Source organism: Portunus trituberculatus, chromosome 2 (genome assembly GCF_017591435.1).
Source record: "Portunus trituberculatus isolate SZX2019 chromosome 2, ASM1759143v1, whole genome shotgun sequence".
Taxonomy (NCBI): domain Eukaryota; kingdom Metazoa; phylum Arthropoda; class Malacostraca; order Decapoda; family Portunidae; genus Portunus; species Portunus trituberculatus.
The window spans coordinates 4,498,219-4,512,348 of record NC_059256.1 but is presented as its reverse complement, the minus strand read 5'-3'; the positions used below and the strand labels follow the sequence as shown (position 1 = coordinate 4,512,348).

The window sequence follows — 14,130 nt, the reverse complement described above, 5'->3', positions numbered from 1 at the left end:
AGTGGGCTGACCTTATAAGTCCTTAAAATACAAGGTGTCAGAACCAAGACACTTAATATTCGTCTGTGTTCCTGAAGCGGAGAGGCAAAAATGGCAATAAAGTGATATTCAACAAATTAACGAAGGATTATTCAAAGACACATTAAAACTGATCACATAAAGACAGTTCCGTCCGCTAAATACAGTTCGCATTCACGTCTAACCATTTCTTAAACCTCCCAAATTATGTTGCTGCCTTCACCAAAACACAAACCTCTCGTATATTTCTTCTTTTGTTTCATCTCGCTGTGTCTCTTCCCTCTCCCTCTCCCCAAGCCTTCTCTGGTCACTTCTCTCCATCAGCGAGCTGGCAGAAAGGAGGACCCAGGAAACACAACTCTATCTATAATTGTGAGGAAGAAGGTCAGCCGTCAGGACGTCACGGTCTGGATGGAGGACTCGGTGTCAGCACAAATCTCGGCGCCCAAATTATTTTTTTTTATTCCTTTGTTTCTATTATATATTTCTATGTATTGATTTCCTCATTGAACTGTTTTTCGTAAATCAAGTTTTACGATTTCAAGCTTAATCTATTATTTTTTTTCATGTCTCTTAGTTCTTAGTAAGCTCTTACCTTGACCTCGTAAATCATATAGTATAATGGTATAGTGTATGTGGACCGTGGGTAGGTCAGGAGCGCGGTGTCGTGCGAGATACTTGAGCTAAGAGCCTCTTCAGTGTTAAGTAATGGAAATTGTCACTCTATTTCATTCTTAGAGGAAAATTAAGAAATAAATTACGGTTTGATTCATGTAAACAACGTTATAGTTTCCTAAATATGTCCAACAGACCTGTTATTGAAGGTGTTGATACGAAATAGCTACAATAAACACCAAAGGTTTATTGTTGAGTGGAGCATCAACCAACTCCAGCGTGCCAAGTCGAGCGCACTGGAGAAGGGTCGAGTGTCGACAAATATATGAATATCTTTGCTGGTGTGCTGTTCAAGACTCCTGGAAATTTAAAGGACTGCAAGGCGAGCTACACAACTGTCTAGGGAATACTTTGAGGGAAGGCAGGAAAGAACACCCACTTATCTGGTCAAGAAGAAAAACACTGGTCAACAAAAATATATTAGTCACAACTTCACATCTCAGTACAGTCAGATCTACAGGTGCCTTGGAAGGAATCAGTCATCACACACAGGTACACTTAACCCCTTCAGTACCACAAAACTTTTCCATATTCATTCTGCTCACTATTTGCTGATTTTATACAGCACAAACTTACATTAAAATAAAGAAGACTGTCGTTATTAATCTTGTGGCCTTCATAGATCCTTCCTAATGTTAGTAAAATTGTCTAATCATATCCAAAACTCAAGGTAAAAATGTGTCCCAGTAATGAAGGGGTTAACCAGTGCTCAGATATGCCTCACTGACATTGTTACAGTACTCAGTCTAATGAAACAGACATTTTAGACTGTAAATATATGTAGCTAAAAATATTATTAAGATGTAAACCAATTATGTCAAAAACATCATTAAAGCAGCACTGGTTAATGGTTATAGAGATAAAAAGATACTTTACAATTACACAAACACCAGTTGCCTAATGAAACTCCAGACAGTGATTTGATCAAGGGACTCACACACACACACACACACACACAAGTGTCTGCCTCTCCTTACACCTCACAACACAAACACAGTACATACAACACTGCCTGTAAACTCCAATACAACAAAGTCCACACCCCTCACAAGATACACAAGGCTGGGTGTAAACTACTACTTTGTCTTACAACCCACAATACACAAAGTACACACCCCTCACAATACAACAAGTACAAAACTAGGTGTACACTGCTTCCTTCTACCTTGTATCCCAGTATACAACAAACACACTCCTTACAATAACAGACCACAGGGGTGTGGTGTCCTTACAGGCACTGCCACACATGACAACAGTGTAGTGTGTGCTGAGGTGACACTATCATCAATGTATCCTGTGGTGTGGCAGGCCAGCGTAGCATGGAGTCACGCAGGCATCCAACACACACCAACGTCCTGAAACAAAAGCATTCATTAATACATTATCTTCAACACAACACACACACTGAGTGGTGACACATACAGTGATGGGGGGCTGGGGGGCTGGCCTGGGCTGTGTGTGTCCTCTCAGACCATATCCTGCTGTTATACAACCACTACATACATTCATACATATACAATCCTGTATCTATGTATCTTTCACTGAACACCCTTCCAGGAGCCCAGTACACACTATGCATCATGTATCAGCCACACTGACAGGACACACACTGCACACACTGGAACGCTGACACTCACCACCACGTCCTTCCTCTCACACTCACCACCACCACCACCACCACAGTCCTTTAGGGTCCTCACAGCCAGCCAGCACCATGCATGGTCTTCTCACCCCTGCAGCCTCACACCTCACACCTCCACACCCCCAGTGGTGAAGGGGAGTGCCCTAAGTGGTGGTCTGTCTGTCTGTGTTTTAAAAGGTGTATCTAGTACCACAGTGACTGACAATGTCCTTAGTGTTGATTCTGACATGGTACTTGCACTGCCAGGTTAGGTAATGGAATAAGGTATTACTACTCCAATCACCTCCACCACTTATGTTTTCACTCTTACTTCCACTTACTTACTTACTTGCTTGCTTGCCTGCCATCTTGACCCCCGCCACGTCCTGCTGGAGATGGAGAGCCTTGGTGACACCCTCAGGAGACCGGTTCCCACTGAAGGCGTGCTTCACCTGGCTGTGCCAAGGACCAAAGGCTGGAAGGTCAGGCCAAGGTTGGGAGGAGGCAACTCAAGAGGAATAAGAAAAAAGAAATACACCACTCACCACCACCACCACCACCACAGGCGTAGATGTGGCCCTACCGGTCCACACAACACACCACCTCAAAAGTGGATCTTCACATGCCGGGCAATGTCACTCTTAGTCTTGAAACACTTGCCACAAACATCACACTTGAACTCCCTCAAGCCAGTGTGTCTTAAGGCATGTTTGTTGAGAGCACTAATGGTGAAGAATTTCTTGCCACACTCCTTACACTCATGATTCCTGATGCCGCTGTCTCAGGGTGTGTTTGGTGAGTTCACTCTTTGTGGTGAATTTCTTTCCACATTCCAGACATTCATAATTTTTAACACCACTGTGTGTCAGGGTGTGTTTGGTGAGGTGACCCTTTTCAGTGAATTTCTTTCCACATTCCAGACACTTATAATTTCTAACACCACTGTGTGTCAGGGTGTGTGTGGTGAGGCTATACTTTCTGGTGAATTTCTTTCCACATTCAAGACATTCATAATTTCTAACACCACTGTGTGTCAGGGAGTGTATGGTGAGGTGACTCTTTCTGGTGAATTTCTTTCCACATTCCAGACACTCATAATTTCTAACACCACTGTGTGTCAGGGTGTGTGTGGTGAGGCTACCCTTTTGGGTGAATTTCTTTCCACATTCCAGACACTCATAATTTCTAACACCACTGTGTTTCAGGGTGTGTGTGGTGAGGTAACCCTTTGTGGTGAATTTCTCTCCACATTCCAGACACTCATAATTTCTAACACCACTGTGTGTCAGGGTGTGTCTGGTGAGGCTACTCTTTCTGGTGAATTTCTTTCCACATTCCAGACACTCATAATTTCTAACACCACTGTGTGTCAGGGTGTGTGTGGTGAGGTGACTCTTTGTGGTGAATTTCTTTCCACATTCCAGACACTCATAATTTCTGACACCACTGTGTGTCAGGGTGTGTATGGTGAGGTTCCTCTTTGTGGTGAATTTCTTTCCACATTCCAGACACTCATAATTTCTAACACCACTGTGTCTCAGGGTGTGTTGTCTAAGTCCTATTCTGGATGTAAAAGTTTTATCACACAGCTGACACACAAACGTTCTCTCTCCTCTGTGGGTGGAGCTGCCTGCCTCCAGGTCATTCTTGCCACCATGCCTGGACCTCCCCACACCTGAGGCAGACTGCTGTTGCTGCTGTTCACTCATGCTGCTGCCCAGTCTCACCCACTCACAGCAGGAACCCTCTGGGCAGCTGGCCGGATGGAGCCACATCAGAGCCCAGCAGGGTACCTGGCCTGGACACCTGCAACAACAGTGATGGTGAGGACACTGGACACTGGCCACGGCCAACAATAGTTCTCAGGAGAGAAAAGGCCCACTTGAGTGCCAAAGAGAAAAATCAAACTTGAGAGGATAAATGTGTTGGAACCTTCCTCTTGAAAGAGTTCAAGTCCCAGGAAGGTGGAAACACAGAAGCAGGCAGGGAGTCCCAGAGTGTACCAGAGAAAAGGAAAGCATTAGGAGTCATGTATACAAACATGGATGGGCTTACATCAGGAAGGTTGGAAGTGAGAGATGATACATTGGAAAGAGGACCAGACGTGGTATGTATAACAGAAACAAAGTTAAGTGAAGACGACCAAGTGAACCTTAAAGAGTAGGGATATAATGTTTGGAGGAGAGACAGAAGGGGACAAGCAGGAGAAGGAGTATTGGTAATGGCTGGAGAGGATATAGTCGTGGAGGTGGTACAGTACTGAGATGGACTGGCAGAGGTTTTAAGCAAACTCAGAGAAAAGACTTGGAGGTGCATGGCCACTTCTTACATTCCAGTAAGGTAATGACTTCCTATTTCTTATTTTATACTCTTAGATTGTTAGTTTCCATATTTTCCAAGCAGAAATGCACACCTTACCTAAGTCACACTCATAGGTGTGGCAATGTACTTTTTAAACCAATCCCTAGTAATACATGTGTTATTTTTCACACCTCTAGACGTGGCAATGCATCTTGACCCAGTCCACAGTAACACATGTCACCCAGACACACCCTTCAGCATGGCCAAATATATCTTGAGAGATAATCAATGATAACCTTCCTTAGCTATTGCAGTGAGGTTAGGATGGGTTGGTTTGGGTTAAGTTAGGTTAGGTTAGTTTAGGTTAGTGCATATTCATTGTAAACATCTAAAAATATACCACACATAATAAACATGCTTCAGTTTACCACAAACTTGTGTTTCCACAACAGACGGGGGAAGAGGGGGGTGGTATGAAAAAAAAACTTTTGCAAAAAAAACAAAGTGCATATTTATTCAAAACAGGTCGAAATCTAACATAAAAAAGTAATTATTTGTTCGTTTTATTGAAAAATCGGCACTGTCCCCGAGAAACCATCCCACGTGCTCGCCTCGACTCCCAACTCCCGCTTCATACCTCCTTCAACCAGCTGATTTGACCTCACATATATGAAGCCACGCTATTTATTGGGCAGAGAGAGAGAGAGAGAGAGAGAGAGAGAGAGAGAGAGAGAGAGAGAGAGAGAGAGAGAGAGAGAGAGAGAGAGAGAGAGAGAGAGTATGATAACAGGCCAGCGTCAGTCATTCATCCAAGGCAAGACCAAACAACCTCACACTCTGGTAAAGGTTCAGAATAGGACCCTGCCTTTTCCTCCATCCCCTCCTCCTACCCCCCCCACCCTCCCCAACAAGCTTGTGGGACTGTGGGGAATGGGATGTTTAAGGGGAGTGGGAAGGAGTCAAAAGAGGCGAGATATGGCGACCCCAAAAAACAATCTAATGACGAAAGAACTTTTTTTTTTTTTCTTTTTTTTTCAAGGTAAATTTGGATAATGTAAAAATTGATGGATAAGTTTCGCTGAAATTATCCTAACTTATCCGAAACAGGTTGATTTCTGGAAAACCGTATTTTCAGCAGGAAACCAATCACAAGGGCAGCTATGAGCAACATCTTTAATAATCCAAACGTTTTGACACTTTTCTCATGTCATCTTCAGTGGTCTAGAAAACGATAAAACAAATATAAGTATCAAAAGAACAAAGTTAAAATAAAAGAAAAAAATAAAGGTAAACATTTACACAATTTTGGAGTCTACACAGTTTTGGAGGCTAACATAATACCCTGCTAGCCAGCCAGACCTCCCCCTGTCTACTAAACTATCTGAGAACATCCAGCCGAATTGATAGTGTTGTTATGAGGCTCAGGGGTAAAGGTTCGGGTGTAGGTAAGTGTTGTTGGCAGTACATCACTAGTGAAGATGGCAAACCCTGCAACTTGTGTGATGAAGAAAACTCTCGTACTTTGCAACACTGTCAGTTTTTATCCGGACACTGAAGAGTTGAGGGATCCTGAAATCTGTGACGAAACCTAGCACAACCTAGTACGTTTTATATATATTTTTTTATTTATTTATTTATATCATGTGGGCTTTTCATGGGAATTTCTGGGCTAAAGGGGATACTTTTTGGGGCACCTCCTATCTCAAAGCCCACCCGCTAGGAAACCGTTACCCCGAGTGAGGAAGCCCAACCTGCACTCGGACCGTGGACAGGATTCGAACCTGTGCACTTGGAGACCCCTCAGACCCCAAAGCACGCAGGGTTCCACTGTACCATGGCTTGTCACAACTTCGCACACTTGTCACAGCCTTGCACACTTGTCACTTAATAAATAGTAATATTGTACCCAGCATCTTAAAATATCTAGTGGACATATACTCAGCCATAATTTTCAATGTTAATATTTGTCTAAGGCTTTCCAAGGTCAGCTGGGTGGGCATCTCAGCACTGACTGCCTCCTTTCATGTCAATAAACCATCTGAATTTAATCTGAAAAAGACCATCTGAATCTGATTTGAAAAAGAAGCAAAAACAGACAGACAGAGGTGGGGAGCGGGGGGTTAGTTAATGAGACAAAAAATCTTCCTAACCTTTGTTTCTCCTCTCGCTGGCCACCTCTCTCCCTCCCACAGCAGACCGGCAGAAGGAATGGGCAAGAACACCTGATAAACGTTAAGTCAGAGGCCGCTTCTTCTTCTTGTGGGTTTGTCGGGGTCGTGCAGGCTGTGTGACCACCTCTACTGCCCCAAAAGATCCGGTATGCAGTGATGTGTTGAGGCTACATGCGGTGGAGTTTATATGCTTTGTGTACGAAGGTCCTGGTGAGGTTGCGTGTCTTGGAAGCCTGAATGGTATTTGTATAGCCACCCAAGAGGTCAATCAGTGTGTAGAGGCCTTCTTTTTCTTCTTGGGGATTTGTTGGGGCCGTGCAGGCTGTGTGTGACCGCCTCTAGTGCGCCAAAAGGTCAGGTATGCGGTGATGTGTTCAGGCTGGAGTTGATTTGCTTTGTGTAGGAAGGTCCTGGTGAGTTTGAGAGTCTTGGAAGCCTGAGTGGTATTTATTCAGCCACCCATGAGGTCAGTCAGTGTGTAGACTGTAGAGGCCGCTTCAAACCTTCCTGCCAACGGACTCTCGCCCACACAGTCACTTCGGCCTCGTTTTTTATTTATTTATTTTTTTTTCTGATTGATTGATACATTTACTGTTGAATTAATAATGAAATACAACAAAGGAGGAGGATGGACCTTGCCACCTACCCTCTCGGCAAAGACTTAAGGTTAAAGTATCAAAAATATATAGATAGTATACATAACAAGAATGCAAGTACTTCAATAAATAAATACTTTTTTCTTTTTCGTTTTTCTCATTTTATTTATTCATTTATTCTTTGTTCTCTTCTCTTCCTTGATTTCTGCTGTTTTTGTGATATCATTTATTGTTTTAATATTGAGCACAACCACGGAACAGCTATCTCATTACCTGCAGGATTTCATGATTGATTGATAACTTTGTTGTAACATTGTACTATACAAGGGAGCGGGTCTTTCATCCATCATTGACCCATGCTTTCAATACGTCACATTAAAAGTTTTCTTGGTGTACGCCTCGAGTTCTCCTATACCCTCCTAGCACGTATTTCTTGATTGATTGATTGATAACTTTATTGTCGTGTCAGTTTTTTGGGCATCTGCAGTTAGCCATGAGGTTTTTCTTATCTTATCGTTTTTGGAATACACAACTGTCTAGGCCCTAGGGAATACTTTGAGGGAAGGCAATTTCCCAATACTTAAGACTTCCTTATCTAAATGTTGCCCCGTTGGAGAAAAATTACCGCTAAAACCAACCAAGACCACACATGTCAACAAGACCGTGAAGAGACTGCTTGAGATTTGAGTGTCTGTGTGTTTGCTGCTTGTATTCACTCCCCCCTAGGTAAGCAGGCCACGGGGAGCCCCAAGAAAGATGTGTGTGTGTGTGTGTGTGTGTGTGTGTGTGTGTGTGTGTTTATAGATGTAGTTTTACAGGCTTTACGCTCGTGTGGCCCCGTCTCCATATATACACTTATCCAATGTCTGTGTGTGTGTGTGTGTGTTGGGGGGGTGGGGGAGACAGTCAATATGCAGCTTCACCCACACATGGAGTCTGTGATATGCTTTTCTGGTGACAAATGTAGTGAATTCCATCGTAAATTAATGTTATGCTTGTTTTTCCAGCTCCATCTTAGGAATTGTTATAGCGCTACACAAACATCAAGGTTTTCCTCACCCGTCTTATCGTACAGACCTCTTCATTGAGTAGTTTGAGCCCACACAAACCTGTCACTAATTGTTCATAAGGTTGACAATGATTTCTAAAAATATACCACATTTTTGGGACATATTTTTACCTTGAGATTTGTGTACCATTAGACCATTTTATTGACATTAGCAAGGGTCTATGGAGATGAGAAGATTAATGGCCACAGTCTTCACAATTTTAACTCCTTCAATACTGGGACATATTTTTACCTTGAGATTTGTGTACCATTAGACCATTTTATTGACCTTAGCAAGGGTCTATGGAGATCAGAAGATTAATGGCCATGATCTTCACTATTTTAACCCCTTCAATACTGGGACATATTTTTACCTTGAGATTTGTGTACCATTAGACCATTTTATTGACATTAGCAAGGGTCTACGGATATGAGAAGATTAATGGCCACGGTCTTCACTATTTTAGCCCCTTCAGTGCTGGGATTTGTGTACCATTAGACCATTTTATTGACATTAGCAAGAGTCTACAGAGATCAGAAGATTAATGGCCACAGTCTTCACTATTTTAACCCCCACATGAGTTTCTGAAGCTGTGTAAAACTGGTAAAATGAGCAAATAGTAATCAGAATGAATAGGGAAACATGTCATGGAACTGGAGGGGATAAGGAACTGTGAAGGACTCAACAAGTGGGAGGGTTGAGGTCACCAGCTGGGTTAGGCAAATTAATAGTGCATAATCCTGAGGACTTCCTACACCAACCCTTGTGTTTTGTGTTAGTTGGTATGTGTGTGTGCTTGTGAGAGAGAGAGAGAGAGAGAGAGAGAGAGAGAGAGAGAGGTAAGAAACTGATGCACCTTCTTTTATCTTCACAGGCAAACATACACACAGACACACACACACTCACACACAGACACAGATACATCACACACACACACACACACACACACACACACACACACATACACACACAGACATGAGCATAACACGTTTCTTGACCACAGCCACCCTGCCTCACCTCACTCTCCACCACACTCCCCTACCACTGCGGCGAGAACCTCCTCTCAAACTCACCACACTCACCACACTACACAGACATTACACGAAGCCTCCTGAAGAGAACAGCAGTGGGAGGACGGACACAACAGGGACAGAGGCTAAGGGAGAGGGGTTTCTTAGGGTTCCAGAGTTCCCTAAGACCTTCATTGGGTCTGCTGTAAGGTCAAAGGAAGGCAGCAAGAAGGCAGATGACTGGAATGACATTTTGAACAGGTGGTATCAGCAGTATCAAGATTTTGTCGGCATTACTGATCTCAAGAAGGCCCAGGATAGAGTGACGGAAGTGAGTGTGTGTGTTTATCTAGTTGTAGTTTTCCATGGCCTGGGCTTTACGCTGGTGTGGCCCCGTCTCCATATCTACACTTATCCAATTTTTCTTTCAAGCTCTGCACACTCGTTGCTGACACCACTTCCTCACTCAAACTGTTCCAAATCTCAACACATCTTTGCGGGAAACTCTATTTTTTAACATCTCTCAGACATCTTCCCTTCCTCAGTTTTTTACAATGCGATCTTGTGCTTCTAATGTCATATTCTTCTCTCAGGATCAGTTTCTCATTATCCACTTGATCCATTCCATTAATCAATTTATAAACTTGTATCAGATCCCCTCTCTCCCTTCTCTGTTCCAGGGTTGGTAGATCCATAGCTTTTAGTCTCCTCATATGTCATCCCTTTAAATTCTGGAACCATTCTTGTAGCCATTTTTTGTAGTCTCTCCAATTTCCTTGTGTTTCTTTTTATAGGGGATCCACACAACTCCTGCATATTCCAATCTAGGTCTTATTTTAGTACTTATCAATTTCTTCATTTCTTTGTTCCATATTGTGAAATGCTAATGTGTGTGTGTGTGTGTGTGTGTATGAGAGAGTATTTTCCTAGTATTTGCATTATCTCGTTCAGTATCCAGTTCTGTTTTTCTTTAGATTCAGTATTTTTTTTCCATTAGTAGTGTGAGCCTCTAGTCCTCTATCTCCTGCCACTTCCTCCAGTTTGTTCCATTAGTCTGTTAGTGTGAGCCTCTAGTCCTCTATCTCCTGCCACTTCCTCGTTTGTTCCATTGGTCTATTAGTGTGAGCCTCTAGTGCCATCCAGTTCTGTTAGTGTGAGCCTTTTCTTTACTTCTCGTTTGTTCCATTGGTCTATTAGTGTGAGCCTCTAGTCATCTATCTCCTGCCACTTCCTCCAGTTTGTTCCATTGGTCTGTTAGTGTGAGCCTCTAGTCCTCTATCTCCTGCCACTTCCTCCAGTTTGTTCCATTAGTCTGTTAGTGTGAGCCTCTAGTCCTCTATCTCCTGCCACTTCCTCCAGTTTGTTCCATTAGTCTGTTAGTGTGAGCCTCTAGTCCTCTATCTCCTGCCATTTCCTCGTTTGTTCCATTGGTCTGTTAGTGTGAGCCTCTAGTCCTCTATCTCCTGCCACTTCCTCCAGTTTGTTCCATTGGTCTGTTAGTGTGAGCCTCTAGTCCTCTATCTCCTGCCACTTCCTCCAGTTTGTTCCATTGGTCTGTTAGTGTGAGCTTCTGATGGTCTGTATCCCTCTCATTTGAGCTCCTTTCATGCTGTGCCCTCTTAGATCTGATGGGTCCATTTCAAGCATCTCCTCAACCTCTTGTTTCTCCTTTCATGCTAGTTAGACTTCTGTACTTTATAAATGTGTGTGTGTGTGTGTGTGTGTGTGTGTGTGTGTGTGTGTGTGTGTGTGTGTGTGTGTGTGACAGATGAGGAGAGAGAGGAGAGAGAGAGAGAGAGAGAGAGAGAGAGAGAGAGAGAGAGAGAGAGAGAGAGAGAGAGAGAGATTGATTGATTGTATATGCATATTCTTAATTTTATTTTCTTGTTTCTGTTCTCTCTCTCTCTCTCTCTCTCTCTTTCCCTTACTCTTAATCATTATTTTCTCTTCCCTTTCTCTCTTTCGTATATTTTTCCTCCTTTTTTTTCATCCATCTATCTTTTCATTGTTCCTCCGCACTTTCCCCTCACTGCCGTCCTGCACCCCATAGCTATCGGAGGGCCTTCTGGCGGCGCAGGGTGAGCGGCGACGACTGCAACGAGAGATAGAAGACTTCCAGGCCAGACTTGTACAGAATCACCAGCACATCACCAAGACGGAACAGTACTCTCAAGAACACATGCGCCTCTTCTCCCAGGTGTGTGTGTGTGTGTGTGTTACCTAGTTGTAGTTTTCCATGGCCTGGGCTTTACGCTGGTGTGGCCCCGTCTCCATATCTACACTTTTCCAATCTTACTTTAAAGCTTTGCACACTCATTGCTGACACCACTTCCTCACTCAAACTGTTCCAAGTCTCAACACATCTTTGCGGGAAACTCTATTTTTTTAACATCTCTCAGTGTGTGTGTATGTGTGTAGTAGTAGTTGTAGTTGGAGTAGTAGTAATAATAGTAATTGTAGTAGTAGTAGTAGTAGTAATTGTAGTTGTAGTAGTACTAGTAGTCGTAGTAGTTGTAGTAGTAATAGTAGTAGTTGTAGTAATAGTAGTAGTAGTAGTAGTTGTAGTAGTAGTAGAAGATAGATGGAATTAGGTAGATTAAGCACACTGGGACTGCCTTGTATAGGCCTGGCAGCCTCTTGCAGCTTCCTTCCTTTCTTATGTAACCCCGACACACACACAGCGTAGGAGTGAACAAAATAACAATGGAATGATTTTCTTTAAGTCATTGTATTCTGGGAGTTATTTTTTATTTTTATTTTATTTTCCCCTCATTGTATGCCTTATCAAACACACCCTCACTGTTTCCTCTTTCACCTAACCTAACCTAACCTAAACCCACGCACACTCACAGGCGCGGGAGTTGAACGACCGGCTGCGTGAGGTGCGTGGTCAGTTCGCCGGGTACGAACAGACTGAACGTGACACTTTTACTCAGCTGTCGGCCGCCATCAGGGACTGCCATGAAAGGGAACGCATGCAGGCTGAGCAGGGGAAGTACTGGTGAGTGCTGTCTTCACCCTGTTTCACCATGTTCCCTTGCCTTGTCACTCTGTTTCAGCCTGTCTTCACCCTGTTTCACCTTGTTCCCTTGCCTTGTCACTCTGTTTCAGCCTGTCTTCACCCTGTTTTCATCCTTTTTCCTTGCCTTGTCACTGTTTAAGCCTGTCCTCACCCTGTTTTCACCATTTTACCTTGCATTATCACTGTTTCAGCCTGTGCTCACCCTGCTCTGCTCAATTTGTCACTGTCCTCACTCTCTCCTTACCCTTTTTCCTCGTCGTGTCACTCTATTTCACCCTGTCGTCACCCTGTCCCACCCTCAGGTCCATCATCGCGTCGGTGGTGTCTGCAGCCCTTGCCTCGGTCATCACATCTGTCAATAACTGGGTAAGGATACGAGAAATCAAGGATCATGTTACTACTTCCCAGCAATCTCTCCAGGAAGGTTACCAGCAGATGCACCATGATATCCTCTCCTCCATGGCTTCACACAACTCCCAGGGACCTGTCAAGCCTTCCCAGAGCACTCAGGAAGCCGGCCAAGGGGTGAAGGCATCTGGAAGTGTGGTTTTACCTGGAGAATTTAAAGAACTGGGTGTTGCGGATATGGACGCAGGCAGTGGAGGTTCCGGGAGTCCTGCCGAGCGGATGAACGGAATGGTAGATGGACTGATGGATGTGGCGAAAGATGCAGTGAAGATCTCTCAGGCTGCGGAAAAACTGGCCAGTCTGTCGCAGGAATTTGTCGCCGCAAGGAAAATTCGGAGGAGATTCGTGCGGTCTCTAAACAAGCTGTCGAGAACTTGACCAGAGCTTCCGAGAGTCTAGTCAGCCAGCTCTCGGCTGCACTAGGAGCCAGGCAGGGGGCAGTGGTACCCTTGCCGGCGGAGGTAGTGGTAGGAGGCAGCAGTAGTGGTAGTGGTGGTGGTAGTGGTGATGTCAGCTACCCAAGAGTTGCAGCCACGATGATGGTTGGTGCTGCGCTGGGAACTCTTGTGACTGCGTTCTTCCTTGGGGCTTTAGGGGGCTCGGGGGGCTGAGATGCACACACACACACACACACACACACACACACACACACACACACACACACACACACACACACACACACACACTAGTAAATTTTATGCACAAATTAATATAACTTTATTCTTGTTTCATTATAGCTTCTGCAATAGTATTTATAGTGTTTTAGGGCTGTGTGTGTGTGTGTGTGTGTGTGTGTGTGTGTGTGTGTGTGTGTGTGTGTGTGTGTGTGTGTGTGTGAGAATACTTAATTTCTACCTCAGCTTATGTTTTTTTCAACGTTCTTTCTGTATATATGTGCATATGTCACACACACACACACACACACACACACACACACACACACAGAGCATAGTGTAGTGGTTAGTACACTCAATTCACAACTGAGAGGGTCTGGGTTGGAGTCCCGGTGCGGCAAGGCAAATGGGCACGGCTGTTGATGTGTAGGGTGTGTTGAGGCAGAAGTAAATAGGTACGGGGTGTAACTGGAGGGGTTGTGGCCTCGCTGTCCCGGTGTGTGGAGTGTGTTGTGGTGTGTTAATGTGTAGGGTGTGTTGAAGCAGCAGTAAATAGGTACGGGGTGTAACTGGAGGGGTTGTGGCCTCGCTGTCCCAGTGTGTGGAGTGTGTTGTGGTCTCAGTCCTACCCGAAGACCAGCCAGT

At 44.2% G+C, this 14,130-nt stretch overlaps 2 protein-coding genes and 1 long non-coding RNA gene across 6 annotated transcripts in view; 1 reads left to right on the top strand and 2 right to left on the bottom strand.

Annotated features, from left to right (window-relative positions):
* Window positions 1–433, bottom strand: part of LOC123503145 (zinc finger protein OZF-like) — a 29,370-nt gene extending 28,937 nt beyond the window's left edge. For all 3 annotated transcript variants that reach the window (XR_006674351.1, XR_006674348.1, XM_045252652.1), the window contains exon 1: window positions 254–433. Coding sequence is in view for 1 of the 3 variants with exons in the window: in XM_045252652.1 (XP_045108587.1) it covers window positions 254–339 (86 nt within the window). In the remaining 2 variants the exon portion in view is untranslated. The remainder of the gene's footprint in view (window positions 1–253) is intronic.
* Window positions 434–1,840: 1,407 nt separating this feature from the next.
* On the bottom strand, window positions 1,841–3,219 carry LOC123503126. 2 transcript variants are annotated; one of them, XR_006674339.1, is made up of 2 exons: window positions 2,660–3,219; window positions 1,841–2,048 (listed from the first exon to the last, which is right to left on the bottom strand). It is a non-coding gene; the product is annotated as an uncharacterized LOC123503126 (long non-coding RNA). The 2 variants fall into 2 exon arrangements; XR_006674338.1 differs by having other exon boundaries at window positions 2,664–3,219.
* Window positions 3,220–7,982: 4,763 nt separating this feature from the next.
* LOC123503125 (mitochondrial potassium channel-like) overlaps window positions 7,983–14,130 on the top strand; it is a 6,463-nt gene continuing 315 nt past the window's right edge. Inside the window, 6 exon segments of the mRNA XM_045252605.1 lie at window positions 7,983–8,108; window positions 9,306–9,772; window positions 11,492–11,638; window positions 12,294–12,442; window positions 12,766–13,250; window positions 13,253–14,130. The exon segment at window positions 13,253–14,130 is cut by the window's right edge and continues 315 nt beyond it. Of these exon segments, the coding sequence (XP_045108540.1) occupies window positions 9,407–9,772; window positions 11,492–11,638; window positions 12,294–12,442; window positions 12,766–13,250; window positions 13,253–13,482 (1,377 nt within the window). The 5' untranslated portion in view covers window positions 7,983–8,108; window positions 9,306–9,406 and the 3' untranslated portion in view covers window positions 13,483–14,130.